This window comes from Asparagus officinalis, chromosome 8 (assembly GCF_001876935.1).
Source record: "Asparagus officinalis chromosome 8, Aspof.V1, whole genome shotgun sequence".
Lineage (NCBI taxonomy): Eukaryota > Viridiplantae > Streptophyta > Magnoliopsida > Asparagales > Asparagaceae > Asparagus > Asparagus officinalis.
The window spans coordinates 128,832,865-128,850,372 of record NC_033801.1 but is presented as its reverse complement, the minus strand read 5'-3'; the positions used below and the strand labels follow the sequence as shown (position 1 = coordinate 128,850,372).

General features: G+C 33.0%; 1 protein-coding gene and 2 non-coding genes across 5 annotated transcripts; 2 read left to right on the top strand and 1 right to left on the bottom strand.

Annotated features, from left to right (window-relative positions):
* On the top strand, positions 3,554-3,625 carry TRNAH-GUG. The gene has a single exon. It is a non-coding gene; the product is annotated as a tRNA-His (tRNA).
* On the top strand, positions 3,800-3,872 carry TRNAR-CCG. The gene has a single exon. It is a non-coding gene; the product is annotated as a tRNA-Arg (tRNA).
* LOC109822488 (ubiquitin-conjugating enzyme E2 7-like) lies at positions 4,163-15,245 on the bottom strand. Of its 3 annotated transcripts, none has more exons than XM_020388691.1 (6): positions 15,098-15,245; positions 14,894-14,996; positions 8,903-9,000; positions 8,715-8,815; positions 7,158-7,235; positions 4,163-4,503 (listed from the first exon to the last, which is right to left on the bottom strand). In XM_020388691.1, exons 1-6 carry the CDS (start codon positions 15,144-15,146, stop codon positions 4,453-4,455), a joined length of 480 nt encoding a protein of 159 aa, XP_020244280.1. In that variant the 5' UTR covers positions 15,147-15,245; the 3' UTR covers positions 4,163-4,452. The 3 variants fall into 3 exon arrangements, with proteins under 3 accessions (XP_020244280.1, XP_020244278.1, XP_020244281.1); XM_020388689.1 differs by lacking the exon at positions 4,163-4,503 and adding an exon at positions 6,462-6,960; XM_020388692.1 differs by lacking the exon at positions 4,163-4,503 and adding an exon at positions 6,909-6,999.

Below are 17,508 nucleotides of genomic sequence, written 5' to 3'. Positions count from 1 at the left end.
TCTAATTTGTTTTATATATATATTTATTTATTTTTCAAATCTAACTAAAAATTGTTGTAATCTCGTTGTTGTATCTACATACATCACATATCAAAAGTAAGAATCAAACATGAAATGTAAATGTAAATAGACAAGAGAAGAAATAGGGAGAAAAGTAATTCTCATTTTATTCATCTTCCTCATTCCTCTATACATTTTGTCTTTCATGGATTACATTATATAGATGTGGAAGAGAATACTAAAAGTCACAAGTAGGTGAAGAGTCTTCTTCTAGTAATGTCCACATTCATTGTATTTATATTTACAACACTCCCCCTTGGACATTACTACATGATGTCAATGCTTCGTTAAAAACCTCCAAAAAAAATAAATGGTACCACTACAGAGAATAACATGACCAGTCATGACCACATTTTTATACGAGTCATTAGACGCTAATATTTTTATATGAAAGTCCCTGATGGACTTAAAATTCTTGAATTAAGAGAAAACAAGAATCGCAAGATGTATAACATTAAATTATAAAGGTCGTTATACGACTTGAAACAGTCGGGTAGAACGTAGTATAGAATGTAGTATAACCGACTGAGTAAGTTCCTCCTGAAGAGGAGATATGCAAATAATGATGTATGCCCTTGTGTGTTTATAAAGAAATTCAAAAATGGCTTCTGTATTATATCAGTCTATATTAATGATATAAATGTTATTGGAGCGCACAATGAGCTTACAGAAGCTAGCTCATGCCTAAAGACGGAGTTTGAAATGAAAGACTTGGGAAAAACCAAGTTTTGTCTCGGCCTACAGATCGAGCATTTTCCCAGAAGGAATTTTTCTACACCAGTCAACCTATGTGAAAAAGGTTTTGGAAAGATTTTATATGGATAAATCTCATCCACTTAGCACACCAATGGTCATTCGATCCCTCGAAGTGGATAAAGACCCATTTAAACCCAAAGAAGATAATGAAGAAATGTTAGGGCCAGAAGTTCCCTATCTGAGCACCATTGAGCACTTCTTTATTTAGCAAATTGCACCAGGCCTGATATTACATTTTGCGGTGAACTTGCTAGCAAGGTATAGTGCTTCTCCTATAAGGAGGCATTGAAATGGCGCTAAACATTTCCTTCGCTATCTTCAAGGTACAAAAGATCTTGGACTATTCTATAAAAGAAACCAAGATATGACATTGGTGAGCTATTAGAACGCTGGCTACATATCTGATCCCCATAACGCCAGATCCCAGACTGGTTATGTTTTTCTCTATGGTGGTACTGTCGTTTCTTAGAGGTCTGTTAAGCAGACCATGGTGACTACTTCTAACCACTCAGAGATTATCACTTTATATGAGACCTCACGAGAATGTGTATGATTAAGATCGTTGATACGACATATTTATGGCTCGTGTGGTCTAGCGAAAGATGATATTCCCCCCACTGTCCTTTATAAGTTTTTGTCCCATTGGGTTTTTCTTAGCCAAAGGTTTTTAACGAGGCAGCTAATGCAGCACAAGTTTGGATCCCGAAGATCTATAGTTGTACTCTTTTTTCCTTTGCTAAGTTTTTGTCCTACATGGTTTTTCTTAGCGAAAGGTTTTTAACGAGACAACTGACGTAACAGAAATAATGTATGCATGTCATGTACTCTTTTCCTCGACTGGTTTTTTCCCATTGGGTTTTCCAGCAAGGTTTTTAACGAGGCATTGACATCTCAAAGTAATGTCCAAGGGGGAGTGTTGAAATCTACAAGTCATTTTGTGGAAACCTAAAAGACAAAATGAATGTGGACATTACATTGAATGTGGAATATTAATTTGTGACTTTTCATTTGTCCAATGTCCTTTTATTTTCCACTATGTATCTATAAATTGGACCATGTATGAAAAGCAAAGGGATGAATGAAATGAGGATCACTTTTTCTACCTATCTCTTCTCTTCTCTTATCTATTTACTTTTACATTTCATGATCGATTTATATTATGGATATGTAATGTACGTAGAGATAACAACGAGATTACAACAAAAATAATATTAATTTTTTTAAAGAAAATATAGAATGAGAATAAATTTATCTCAGATGAACTTATTCCCTTTAGATATTAAGAGGGTGTTTGGCAATCTGAAAGTGAATTTAAAATATGTAAGTTACTTTTTTTATAAATGGCTTTTACATTCATGTTTAGATATTAAGAGGGTGTTTGACAATCTGAAAGTGAATTTAAAATATGTAAGTTACTTTTTTTATAAATGGCTTTTACATTCATGTTAGCATGCAAGTGAAATACTGTTTAAAAAATTAAACTATTATCGAAAGTGCAATGTGAAGATGACGTGGTAAAATAAGATTAATTAGAGAGTATAATTAAAATTATTTAATTAAATTAGTTACCTTTCTGACACTTTCATGTGACTTCGCCACTTTTTTAGGGGAATTCAAAATTACATTAAATCATATGTGGCAACTTTTTTGCATCTCACTTTCATAACCGCTTACATGAAAACAAACACCTTAATTGTTAAATGAAAGTAACATTTTTACTTTCATCTTTCACTTGCATGCAAACAAACACCCCCTAACAGGATGGAAACTAATAAATAACAAAAACTAATGAGAATGCTATCTTAGCAAAATATATTAACAGAGTGAAAACAAATAAATGAATGACAAAAACCTTATGAGTAAGTTGTAACAATGGGAGATGTAGTTCAATGAAAGAGTACTAGCCTTTATCGCTTGATGAATTGGCCCTCAAGCTCCCATCTGCATTGTTTTTTTTTTTCATTTATCAAAAATATAAAAAAAAAAGTAGCGAACCAAATCTACAGTAGGGGTCAAATCGGTATAATGAGTTCAAAAGAAATCCTCATCTTGAGCCTGGAGGAAGAGGTTCTTGTGTGCAAAATGATAACTGACATAAAATGTAAACAAACATAAAAATTTATATTCTTTAAGTTGGATTTTTTTTTAATACTCATCTTTAGTCCCTCAAATCAGTGGATTTTCTACTGGGTACTTCAAATCTTATAAGCTGTTGCGAATTAGTCCCTCTACTTGGTTTAGTTGAGGATGGAACCTTGGATAGCCCAATTGCGATTAGACCCCTGCGATTCTATTGTTGCAGACGGACTCCTTGAGTGAATTATTATTATTATTATTTTGCAACGATATAACTATCGAGGGTCTCTCAGCAATAGCCCTGTGATCTCTTGTTGCTGACAGACTCCCTGAGTGAAATTTTTTTGCAGCAATATAACTATGGAGGGTCTCTCAGCAATAGCGTGATTAAGAGTCAAGATATGCATTGGATAGTGTAAGATATGAATTGTTAAGCAAATAAATAAAATAAAAATAAAATAAAATGCATTATCTTGGTATGTCACGTTACAGGATTTACAATACCAAGTCTAAATGCATGAGTTAATCACTAAAACTGAATTCAGACTCGTTAATGCTAATGAATATACAAAGGTCGATGATGCCCTCATATTAGGCAAAATTGTGTAAGATCTTGACGCGTACTTTTATATTAATTATAGGCTCATTTCGACGCATATCCGTGGCTGTAGTTTAGTGGTAAGAATCTCACGTTGTGACCGTGAAGACCTGGGCTCGAATCCCAGCAGCCACACAAAAATTACATTTTTTGTGATTTAAATTTTTTTTTTCTTTCTTCCATCAAAGAGGTAAAATGTCCACACTCAGTATCGGTATTGTAATTTTCTGCATATGGGAGTATAGTGTCATAACGTTTTGCATTTTATTTTCCTCAGAAGTATAAAAAGACATCTATACGTTATACATTGATCGCATAGCGGAGTGGATATCACGTTAGACTCCGGATCTAAAGGTCTTGGGTTCGAATCCCATTGCGATCAGTCGGCGCTTATGATTCGTTCTCAATCGTTTTGAGAGCTTGGCACCTGAAGAAACTCCTAAACCTATAAACCTGTAATTGATGATTCAGTTGATTTGTAGTTGCAGGCAAAAGAACAGTTGGGTACCCTCCGAAATTTTATCTGCAAACAGGATAATATAGGTTCAGTGCAAGATTTAAAATTTAGTGCACCTTGTTTTTACTGTAAGTGAGAAGAGGACTTCAAGGGACAGACCGGTGTACATATAAAGTATTTACATAATATTCCAGTTTCAGGTTTCCTGAATCCTCAATCATACTACACATTCTCCCTTCTGCTGTAAAAGGATTGCGAATCACTTAATTAGCGAGCTTCAAATTTCGAAAACTCGTTACAGTAGCATGTACAAATCACTCCTAACATATACACGTTGTTTGCATGATTTTCAGATAAGCCCACTAATGAGTGGAGAATCTACAAGCTTAAAACATAGCAACCATCAGCCTGCATATTCCACACTAAATATATAGAAATTACCCCGAAACAGGCATCAGCATGTAGCTCAGCTCCGCATTCTGACAGTAATGGCTTACAAGGTGAGCTACCTCCCCAGTGATCTTTCTTTTAAAGCATTTCCTAAGATATCGAAGGTCTGCAATAATGTGGACATAAACTGAAGAACCTCAGATGTTAGTGAAAGCATATAATTAATCTGCTTTCACCATATGTTAGCACATACTAAACATGTAGACAATGCTCGAGTGTTATCGCAACATATAAAGATAAATGTAGAGATATCAGATCCCTGAGAATTTATTATCTACTCTTATTATGTTCTTAAGGTGTAGTTATAGGCGTGAACCATGCGTGTGGCGCCTGACGAGGCCAATAGAGCTCGCGTTCATCTTTACCATCCAAATCGAACATCCCGATTCTCCTCTCATCCTCCAAACAAAAAACTCCTGTGTGCATAGGTCGCCCATCGCTTGGGCTCTTAGCCATCTCGCGGCTTTCTGTCAAATATACGGAGTTGGGTCTCAGCGTATCGGGGAAATCACTAGCCGTAAGAGACACCGATTGATTAGCCCCGACAAATATTGCTGTACCTCCGATACTCTTCACCCTCTTCCAGTTGCCATTTCGGTTGAGCTTGAAAGCCTTGAAAGAACATGGAAGGAGACCAAATTTCTGCACACGTCTGAGCACTAGGAATTAACAAGTAGAGGACCCGTCAGAGGAGTCGATGCAAAGGGCTTTCACGTTCATGTCAAGCAACAACCTTTTCTTTTTGCAACGACATCCAAATGCCCTCCAACTAAACATATGATTGAAATTGTTTACACTAAGGGGGTAACTAAACATATGATTGAAATTGTTTACACTAAGGGGTTGTTTGGAAAGAGGTTTTTTAGAGGGAAAGGGTTGGAAAGCCTGTCAAAACCCTGCCAAAAGTGCAGGCGATTTGGGTGGAAAGCCTGCCAAAAGTTGTACTTTTGGCAGGCTTTCCCCCTACCCAAATCGCAAACAAACAGCCCCTAAGGGGGTATTAGGAAATTCGAAAGTGAAATGAAAATATGTACGTTACTTTTTTTTGCAAATGACTTTCACGTTCATGTCAACGTGCAAGTGATATACAATCTTTGTTTGAGAAATTAAATTATTATTAAAAGTGCAATGTGTAGATGATGTGGGCAAAATAGGATTAATTAATAAAAGTAGTTAAAATCATTTAATTAAAATTGGTTACTATTTTATCATTTTCATGTGACTTCGCCACTTTTTTAGGAAGTCAAAATTACGTTAAATCCTATGAAGCAACTTTCTCACATTTCACTTTTGAAACCAATTACACGCAAGCAAACACCTAAAATATGTTTCATCTTTTACTTACATGCAAACAAACACCCCCTAACCGAAAATCCTAAAAAAAAAAAAAACCCTGACCCAAGAAAACAGTCAGTTTTCTCTAAATTGTATATTATCCCTTAGTTTGTCTTCGCTTGGAAAGGAGGCTTTGGGTTTCTTGATACATCACATTTCATCATCATTTTAAAGAAACCCAATTCCAGATGGAGGTCTATTACTTTGCCAGTTGAATAATTGGATGAAGAACTATTACTCAGTCTTCTTCATTCTGATTTCCTATTTTCAATTACAAACCACACAAGGAATTCTGTAGCAGACAATTTCTCTTCAAGTCTCAAGGTTATAAAACAAACAAAAAAAATATCATTTTCTAGGAAACACTTGGAAACTCATGGAAATGCATTTTTAAGCTTGAAAATGCTCCCCTGCTATTTCGAGAAGATAACCAAACACACCCTAAATATATCAAGGGTCATGAACTTCACTGGTTAAAAAAAAAAACATAGCGCTCTGTGCTCCACTTGATAAATACTTCAAGGGTCATAAATACATAAAGCTTCACGAACTTCACTGGTCATAAGCAAGCAGTTTACACCTAGAACAACAAACAGATTAAAACTCTAATAAAACTCTAAATCTTTAGAGCTCAAATAGAGAGCCCTTTTGACTCAAATTGATCAACTATGTTAATCCCGTCAAGCTCAACTTGCTCTGTGTCATTCACAAAACTTTTAGCAAAAGGCATATAAGCAGTTGCAAACTTGCAAAACTGGCAACAGTTGCATGCTGTGAACGCTCTTTAACATATCTAATACTTGTTTACATGGCTTTCACACACCAAAAAAAAAAGGCAAATAAAAACAGTAAAAGGCAGACAAAACCGAGTTCCCACTCAAAACTGAAGATCAAGCACCTAAATGACATGCACCCCAAAAGTGTATTGAAGGAAAAAAGTCTCGGGTCTGGACTGAGTGAGATTCCAATAGACAGATGAAAATCTACAGAGCTTAACCGACCATAACCCTTACACGTAGCAACCAACAGGCCGCATGCACACTAAATATATCCAAACTACACCGACACGGGCATCGGCACGTAGCTAGGCTCTCCGCACGCAAAACTATAATCTTTGACAAGGTGGGTTCTCTCGCCTACGATATTTTCTTTACAGCATTTCCTGAGATCTTCTCACACATCTGCTGACTCTCTTCTTGAAATCATTCGGCTTATCCCTCCATTCCTTCTGGAATGTCAATCGAAAAAAATTGCGTCATGTCAAACTCTGTAATAATATGGTCAAACTAAGGGATGTATGCATGTAGTTGTCACAAAAGAACTACATGCATGTAGTTATCACAAAAGAAACAAGATGAAATAGAGATCAAAGAACGTCAGAAACAAAAACCATCTGTATATAAATAAGAAAAAGGAATCACTTACAGCTGCTTCAACATTAGCAGGAGATTCATCATTAGGACTAGAAAGCATGGAGATTATGCTCAGAACTATACTCTCAACCTGCTTATTTAAAAAATCTCAGTTAGCTATGAATATATAATGCAAATTACAAGCAAGAGAGTTTTTACATAATTATAAGGAAATTTACAAGAATCAAGTGAACATGCACAAAATAAACAAAATACTGCAGAAACACAAGCATGAGACATTTTGGTGAATACCCTCGCAAGGCTTGGAAAACAACAAGGGTTTTTCCCGTCTGATATTACACTCACTAATTTTTTATTTCATTACTGAACCTTGAAGTAGATATGTTCCCAACTTTCCATCCATAGTAATATCAATGATTATTACTCTCTGCCAGCAATTGGCTTATTTCTTGCATGTTTTTACTCATTTAAGTCTACTTTCATATGATTTTGTAGATCATCTTTCGGAACCTCATCTAGAACATCCATATATCTAAGAAATCTGAGAGGTTGTTCTCATTTCTATAGGAAGTACTATTGACATACATGAGCTTGTTTGTTTGCATTTAGTTTAAATGTGGAACCTATATTTATGTTCCCGGGTCTCTTGTCACCTCCTCTATTACAGCTATTAAAGGATTTTATTGTGTCATTTGACAACATGCAGTCACAGTAATCCGACTCCAGTTACAAAGATTGATAGATATAATCCAATTACAATCCACAATAGGAAATTGGTACCCAAGAGGTAGAGACCTCAAACCAAAGGTATTTCCCTAAGATCGAATCACGGTCTATCAGTACAATAAAGAACTAAGTTTGCTATAATGATTTAGCAATAGGAAAAACTCAACAATTCAGAGAAAATAGCGTGGTTACAACTCAAAAGGCACTGCAAAGAAGTGAGGGGGAAGATGAAAAGAGTGAATACACAAAGAGTGAGACGACAACCTGACGATTAAACACGAAGAATCTGGAACTAAATGATAATTCTTAGTGATTCAGTTATTCTTTAAAAAATGATTTATACATTTTAGTATGTTATTGTTTTTTGCTATCTTGCCATGACTAGTAGACTATTAGTTCCAACAGTATCTTTCCAGAATCAAAGACTTATCAGCAAAGTCAAAGATATAGCATCTTTAAGTACATACTAAAACATTTGTGCATAGGGCCTCCTTAGTTCATTACGTGGTTGTTTGTCTATCTGAACAGTTATATCCATCATTTATTTATTTAAGATACCGCACACAAGTAAATTCTAAAAGATGCATGGAGATGTATGCCAGTCCCCTTGTGTTAATTATATTCTGCCTCAAAACCTCTACAAATACAAACAAATATGCGCACTGGCAAAACCTTTTCTGCATCTTTTAGAGATCCTAATTTCATAACCACTAATTCAAAAATAATCGTTTCTCTTTGCAATCGAGGCAGAGGCTTAATTTAATGTTTTAGGGAAATCCTCAAAATTCTTATAATACCCCAATAATCACACTAAACTGTACCTAGAAAATACTTAAACAGTAAAGTTTACACATTAAAATTTACAATTGACAAAGAAGGTTACCGTGTGAACAGGTGTCCATCGCTCGCTTGCAAGCTCATAGCCAGTGGGGTCCTCCCCAGGTGCATGGAGAATTGATATACAAACACGCCCGTCAGGATAAACTGAGATATCAAGATAAACAAAGTTTTCTTAACCATGAAACAAGATAATAGCACAAGGTTGTAGAGACAAAAGAGCAGGCAACTAACCATTTGGGTGCCACATCTCTGACGTAAATCTAACGGAAGGAGGGCCGTTAGGATAATTATCTGGAAAACTCATAACGGCATTAAAGTAGCCCCCGTCACTGAAATACAATTGGAACTCAATCAATATTTGTGGACAGAAATATGCAGTCTATAATTGCTATATAAGCCAGAAGAATGTAATATGACAATAGTGCAAAAAATATTTATGTAAGAATTATGTGAAAGATACCAAAGGCATCCTGGTTGACAAGCCATTCAACACTCCCAATCTTACGAAACCCACAAAAACATCCATAGACATCTATCTTTCAACAATCTCAGGAATTTATTTACGTGCATGAGTGCAAATGGTGATGCGGTCGAAAGCAACTAAAATCATAAGTTATAGTCCATAGAAATTTGGAATTTTTGAAATAACAGATAAAAATACTCTGTGCGGGATATAAACTCGTGACTTGGTCGAAAAAGGCAAAACCAAGGACTAAAGTCCATAGAAATTTAAGAAATTTGGAGTATGTGCATAAAAAATTCTACGGAGGACAACTTGTGCTTTAGTAAAAAACGATCAAAATCATGGGTTATAGCCCATTTGTCCACACAAAATTGGTAATACTAGAAGCGTAAAATATTATATGTAGGAGGACAATTTGTAATTTGGTTAAAAATGGACAAAATCATTGATTATATAGTCCACATAAATTCGGAAATATAGGAGTACACATTAAAATTCTATGTAGGAAAAGTTATGATTTAGTCAACAAAAAAAAACAAGTCAAAGGTTATAGTCCATACAAATTTATGAATTTTTAAAACACAAAATATTTTACGTGGAACAGCAACTTGCTATTTGGTCAAAAATGGGCAAAATCATTGGTTATATAGTCCCCACATAAATTCAGAAAATCGAAGTACACATAAAAAAACTATACAAGACAAGTTATGATTTGGTAAAAAAACAAACAAAATCAGAAGTTATAGTCCATAGAAATTTGTGCGCTTTTTAGAGCACAAAATGTTCTATGCAAGACGAATACTTGTTTTTTGGTCAAAAATAGCCAAAATATGAGCTACAACTTACCCAATTTCGGAAGTATTAGAGTATGCATAAAATATGGTATGCAGGACAATTTGTGATTTGGTCAAAAACGTCCAAAATCACATATTATAGTCAAAATTCGAGATTTTGGAAAAATACATAATTTTTTTTTATGTGGGAGACGACAACTTGTGATGTCTAAAATGACCAAGATCATGGCTATTGTCCATAGATATACCAAAACTTTAGAGTACACACAACATACTATATGCAAGAAGTCAACTTATGATTTGGTTGAAAACAAGAAAAATCATAAGAATATAGTCATTCTATAGAAACCACCTTCAATTTTCAATTTATACACAAACCACTTTTAAAGTATTTTTTGTTGCAATCAACCATCTGAGACCATTTTTTATTTAATTTTTAAGTAATTGATCCTACCCTATGTTACCCGAACACTTCATCTAGGATGTCGTACACATGTCCAACACTTCCCGCATACATGTCCGTGTCGGACACTCCTTGGACAGTTCTTGAATGCATATAAACATTTATTCAGATGTGTACTTAGAATATAATGCATGTTTTAGTTTAAAAAAGCTAGTGATACACTTCTTGAACGTATATCATACACTTAACCTCAAATTTATGCCACTTGTTAGACTCGGGACATGTTCATTCTAACACATGCCTAGTTCATAACTATGATTTTAAAGGGTGGTTTGAGTATCTAGTTAAAAAATGAGTGGTTTTTCAATTTATAACCTACTCAATAAAAGACATGACATAAGCATTTTAGTTCTCATAACATGTGAATGGAAAATAATATCAATATCATATAGATTATTAATTTTAATATGTATGTATATAGCTGTGTCCCCGTATCCTAACTTTTCTAATTTTCATGTGTCCTGTATCCGCACGTGTCTACGTCCGCACCCGGATTCGTATCGCAACATAGATTCCACCTAACCTCCATTAATGATCACTCTTTAATAAATTTGGTATTTGATAACTAATTATTGCAAAAAAAAAAATCAAAAAAATCTTGACTTAAAAGTGAGACTAGGTGATTGATGGGAACAAAAAAATGTTTTAAAGCGGTTATGTATAAAACCAAAAGTGTTTTCTATAAAATGAGTCTATTTTAAAGGTGATTTCTAAGTAAGAACTCAATTTTATATGTTTACATCAAAATTTGCGATTTTCATGGGCACTCACGATTTTTAAAGGTCTTGGTTCATTTTGAAAGAATGTAAATAAACTATGTGTACATTGAAATTTGATATTTTCATGATATATAACCCACAATTTTTTCAATTTTGATTCGTTTCTTGCGAAATTAAATTTATTACGTGCACTTGAAAATTTACGATTTTTATGGGCTATAACTCATGGTTTTGATAATTTTGGTTCATTTTGAAAGAATGTAAATAAATTATGTATAAAAATTCAAGATTCTCATGATCTATAACTCATGATTTTTCTCAATTTTTGTTTGTTTTGAGATATTTTCATGGGATACAACCTATGATTTTTAACAGTTTTACTTCGTTTTGAAAAACTATGAATAAAATATGTGTACATCAGACTTCATGATTTTTGTGAGCTATAGCCCACAATTGTCGTCAATTTTTATTCTTTTTAAACAAAAGAAAAATTATTACTTGTACATAAAAAAATTTATAATTTTCATGGGCTATAACCATAATTTTTTAAAATTTTGGTTCAATTCAAAAGAAGATTTATTATGTGTTATTAAGAATTTGTCTTGTTTATAGATCATAACCCAAGAATTTTGACAATTTTGGTTTGTTTTTAACGAACTTAAATAAACCATGTGCACATAAAATTCATGATCTACAATCCATGATTTTTGTCAATTTTAGTATAAAGTATATTTTGGTTCGTTTTAAACCAATATAAATAATAAATTATGAACACAACATAATTCAAGATTTGTATGAGCTAAAACCCACAAAATTTTCAATTTTGATTCGTGTGAAGCAAATCTATTATGTGCACATCAAGATTTACAATTTTCATGTGCTATAACTCATAATTTTTAAAAGAATGTAAATAAATTATGTAAACATTGAAATTTGAGATTTTCATGAGCTATAACTCTCGAATTTTTCAATTTTGGTTCATTTCGTAATCTATAACCCACGGTTTTTGTCAATTTTCGTTCACTTCAAGAGATTTTTAGGCTATAACTGATGATTTTAACAGTTTTGGTTCATTTTGAAAGAATGTTAATAAATTATGTGTACATCAAAATGCATAGTTTTCATGATCTATAAACCTTGATTTTTGACAATTTTTGTTCACTTCGAGAAAATGTAAATTTTGATTCGTTTTGAACCAATGTATACATTGAAATTCGAGATTTTCATAAGCTAACCAACAAAATTTTTAATTTTGGTTTAGCTCATGTGAAACTAAATTTATTACGTGTACATCAAAATTTGTAATATTCGTGGGCTACAACCCACGAATTTTAAAGATTTTAATTCGTTGTCAACAAATATAAATAAATTATGTATACATCGTAATATAAGATTTTCATGAGCTATAATCAACAAAATTTTCAATTTTAGTTCATTGCTTATGAAATTTAATTTATTATATGTACTTTAAAATTTGCGATTTTCATGGGATATAACCCACAATTTTTAATAAATTTGGTTCCTTTTGAAAGAATTTAAATAAATTATGTGTACAACAAAAATCACGATTACCATAAGCTATATAGCCCATGATTTTAGTCTTCGTTCTTTTCAAACAAAAATAAAGTAATCATGTGTACATAAAATTTTGCAAATTTTAGGGGCCATAGCCTATAGTTTTTTGACAATTTTAGTCCATTTTGAAAGAATGTAAATAAATTATGTGTAAATCATACGTGTAAATAAAAGTTCACGATTTTTAATGATTTATAACCAACAATTTTTGTCAATTATAAAAAATTTACGGATTTTAATTATTTATAACCTACAAATTTTGTCAATTACCATTTGTTTCCAATGAAAGCAAACATACTATGTACATAAAAACTTTGTTGTTTATGTTGTAACCCTTACTTTTTACAGGTTTGCTTTGTTATGAAGAATGCAAATAACTTACGTGTACATAAAATTTACGATTTTCATGAGCTATAACTCATGATTTGTCAATTTTCATCCCTTATGAGAGAACAAAGTTTATTATGGGTGACTCAAAATTCACGATTTTCATGGTATATAACTAATAACTTTTGTAATTTTCATTCATTTTAAACAAAAGTAAATTTAGTATGCGTGCATCAAATGATTTTCATGAGCTATGACTAACGATTTTTATAATTTTTATTCATTTCAACCGAAAATAAATTAAGCATGTGAACATTAAAATTTGCGATTTTCATGTGTACCCCAATCATTTTTAACAACTTTGGTACATTTCGAAGAACTTATATAAATAATGTGATCATCAAAATTCACAATTTTTATGACCTATAATGCACGACTTTTGTCAATTTTTGTTCGCTTCAAGAGATTTTTAGGCTATAACCCACAATACACTAGAATTCACAATTTTGATAAGCTATAACCCACGATTTTAGTCAATTTTCGTAATATAACCCATAGAATTCATAATATATTCTAGAGGGGCGACAATTTGTGATTTATTCAACAACGACCAAAATCATGAATTATAGACCACAAATTTCAAGAATTAAGGAGCGCACATTAGATAGTTTACGCAAGTGAACGACTTGTAATTTGGTCAAAAACGGTCAAATCATAAGTTGCAATCCATAGAAAACTAGAAGTAGAGATAAAATATTGCGAGACGACAACTTGTGATTTGATTGAAAATGACCAAAATCATTTGTTATAGACCATAGAAATTTGAGATTTTCGGAGTACTTATAAAATATTCTATATCAAAGGGAACTTGTGATTGGTTGAAGATGGCCAAAATCATCGATTATAGTTCCTAGAAATTCGAGAATCTTGGAGAATGCAACTACGCATAAAATGTTTCATACGAAATTATAATTTGTGATTTTGCCGATAATGACCAAAATCATGGGTTAGTCCATTCAAATTCACGAATTTGAGTGTACACAAAATATTTTATATGAGAAATAATTATTTATTTGGTGATAACAACCAAAATCTTTGATTATAGTCCACAAAAATTTGGGAATTTAAAAAAACACATAAAATATTCAATGTGGATGACAACTTGTAATTTGGATAGAAATATGAAAGTTTTTTATTATGAATAAAATATTCTATAGGATGACAACTTTATATTTGGTTGGAAACAGCAAAAAACACGGGTTTTACTCTAAAAATATTCAAGAATTTAAAGTGCACATAAATTATTTTATGCGGGATGTTTTTTTTTATTTGGTCGAAAACAGCGCAGAATACACAAAAACATGCTGAGGGTTAACAGGCAACACAGTTCCGAAAATTCAACGTCCGACATATAAATCGTGTTTTTAAATCAGGCACATACTGCGGTAATATGTATCAAATTATTCAACAATTATATGCCAATACCAAAAGTTACAGCAGGAACACCAACAGATAACACAGGAGTTCAACAAACAACATAAAGATCAGTCCTCGGCTGCTCTAAACCTAAACATCCTCAAGTTTGGTAAACCCTAAGACACCTAAAAACCCCATAACTGAGTCAAAATCCTAAATTTCAATGTATAGACAATCTAAATTCTATCAAAGCACAAGAGCTTTCCCGATTTCAATCCTATTCCAAGCAATCACAAAGTACAAGAAAATCAAACATAAAGACACAGAATCAACCAAAAACCCTAACTTTCCTAAAATTCCACAACCCTGGACTCTAAAACCCCAAAGGATCGAATCGAGTTCTATCAAAATACACCGAAACCAATCAAAAGAAAACAAGGAAGGATATGGTAAGGAATTACTCACTATAGCGTATCGGGCGGTCCAATGATCGTAACACTCCATTCAAAGATGTTGTTATCATCAACCAAACCCGCAGAGAATCCATCAACAGGATTCTTGCTAAGATCTAAACCAAAACCCCAAAAAAATTAGAATAAAACTGGTAAAAATAGATAAAATTCATGCAAAAATAATAATAAACAATAGGTGGAGTGATTAGATTGGGACCTTTGAGTTGTTTCTGGAGGAGGAGACTGCCCTGGCTCGATGCCGCCATTGAGAGGGATTTAGAGAGAGAAATAATAATAACAAAAACAACGAAAGAAAAGGGGACTTTGATCTTCTTTTGTATAAATATTAATTAATTTTGTGAGGGGTTTTGATTTTGGGCGAATGGTGTTTTTGGTAAATATCTTGGATGATGGGTGCGAAAGATACCTGGGGCCTACCTCGCCTGCCGTCGTCTACGATCACTGGTCGGCAATCTTGGCCGTCCATTGGTCAATATAAGTTCATGGGCCCATGGCTCTTTATTTTAAGGGTTTCTTTTTAGATTTAGGTTGTGTTTGGAAAGCTGTGAGATTATAGCTGAAAGCCATTAAACTAGCTAAAAATTATAAAATTATAACTAAAAGCTGATACTTGTTTAGTTAGCTGATTGACTAGAGCTGTTTGACAAAATTAGCTGTACAACTAACTTAAATTTGTTAAATGACTAAAAAGAACATGCAATATTATTGATATAAAATTAGAATTATTAGGGGTAAAAACGGAAGGAAAAAAATTTGGCAGCTCCTTCCCAAAGACAAATGCTACTTGAGGTAGCTTTTCAAAGCTACTTGCAAAAGACACGATTTCCAAAATAATCTACTCCTATTTTTGGTCATCAAACAGCTCTACTACCTTATTGACCAAGTCAAGAAGACACAATGGCTCAGTTTGGCAAAACTAGCTGAAAGCTGCGAGATTATAGCTGAAAGCTGTTAAGCTAGCTGAAAGCTGTGAAATTGTAGCTGAAAGCTGTTAGCTGTGTAGCTAGCTGATTGACTAGAGCTGTTTGGCAAAAGTAGCTGTACAACTAGCTTAAGTTTGTTAAATGACTAAAAAAGACATGCAATATTATTGATATAAAATTAGAATTATTAGGGGCAAAAACGGAAGACAAAAATTGGCAGCTCCTTCCCAAAGACAAACGCTACTTGAGGTAGCTTTTCAAAAGCTACTTGCAAAAGACACAATCTCTAAAATAATCTCCTCTTATTTTTGGTCACCAAACAGCTCTACTACCTTATTGATCAAGTCAAGAAGACACAATCTCTTGTTGCCAAACAGTGCCTTAAACGTGGTTTGTGTATACATTGAAAATTAAAGATGTTTCTTCCGTAGAATGATGTAGTCTAGTTTTATAGGTGGTTTTTATGAGATACCATTATTTTTAGTAGTTAATGAATTTTGTACTATTCTTCTACTATATAATATAAAATTACGGTGTTTTACAAACTCATTCTGGTACTCTATATAATATATAAAGATTATGGTGTTTTTTTTTTCACAAACTTGATTTTATAGCACTTTACAATAGAGTATCTTATAAATTTATGATGACTAGGTATAGTGTCGAAAAAATTCATGGAAGGAAAAGCGATAATTATCTATTTACCTAAATGAAAATAAGCTATTAATTTCAAATGAACTGAAAAAAAGGGTTATTGATTTGTAAATGCTAATGTAAATTGCTAGAATTTTTAAGATAATGTGCAATTTCTTTTAAACTATGGGGAAGTTTTTTGTAATTGTGCTTTATAATAAGTCAAGATTGTAGTAGGCGAATATCATGAATATTACATCCCCTTTCTCTTGTATGCCTATATCCTTAATCTTAGAAGCTGATTGGTTTATTTTGAGGGGGGTTCCTTGCGAAAAAAAGGTTTATTTATAAATTTAATGCACAAAAAGTAAAAGTTGGGAACCAATTTTAGCTGAGTTTCATTATTTTAAAAAAAAGGAGAAATCAGTGACGAATGCAGCAAATTTAAAAGAGAAAAAACAATTGTTGGACTCAACTTTCTAATTTTGCTGTATATAACTCCACTGATTCCTTTTCAAAAAGTAATAAAATCAATTTCTGAATGTTTGAGCACTTTCCAATCTTTTTAATAAAAGTGATTTTTTGCCTTTATACGCTTGGCCAAATAATGAGAAATGGAAGCAAATTTAAGAAAATTGTTTATTTAGAGGGGTGAAAGCTGATTTCTAAGGTTTCTACATCTAATCAAATTCACCATTACGAAGAGGTGATTTAGAAATAATTATGATCTGATTGGTATATATTCCCCAAAACAAATACTTTATTTATTTGGAAAAGACCTTTTATTTTGCTAAAAAAGAAAATAAATACACCCTCATTACAAACTGGGTTATCGGATTTAAAACGGGTTACGGGTGATCCGTTAATAGTCCGGTCTCCCTGATGCAGGGCCTTCTAGATCGTCGAAAGGGCGCAAGCCCATTCCAACGAGGACAGCTACAGCCAGCAAAAAGTAAACCCCCACGTGTCCAAAAATTAAATGCCATTTCCCAAATTACCCTCATTAAAATACGGGCAATAATAAATAAGAGCACGAATATGTATAAATGAA

What these genes read in the sequence shown, in the direction of transcription:
- LOC109822488 (XM_020388689.1), bottom strand. Translation starts at nt 15,146, where the DNA reads ATGGCGGCATCGAGCCAGGGCAGTCTCCTCCTCCAGAAACAACTCAAA. An exon ending in GGACCGCCCGATACGCTATA is followed by an intron (nt 9,001 to 14,893) that starts GTGAGTAATTCC and finishes ATTGTATTTCAG; the next exon opens with TGACGGGGGCTACTTTAATG. An exon ending in AGAGATGTGGCACCCAAATG is followed by an intron (nt 8,816 to 8,902) that starts GTTAGTTGCCTG and finishes TTGATATCTCAG; the next exon opens with TTTATCCTGACGGGCGTGTT.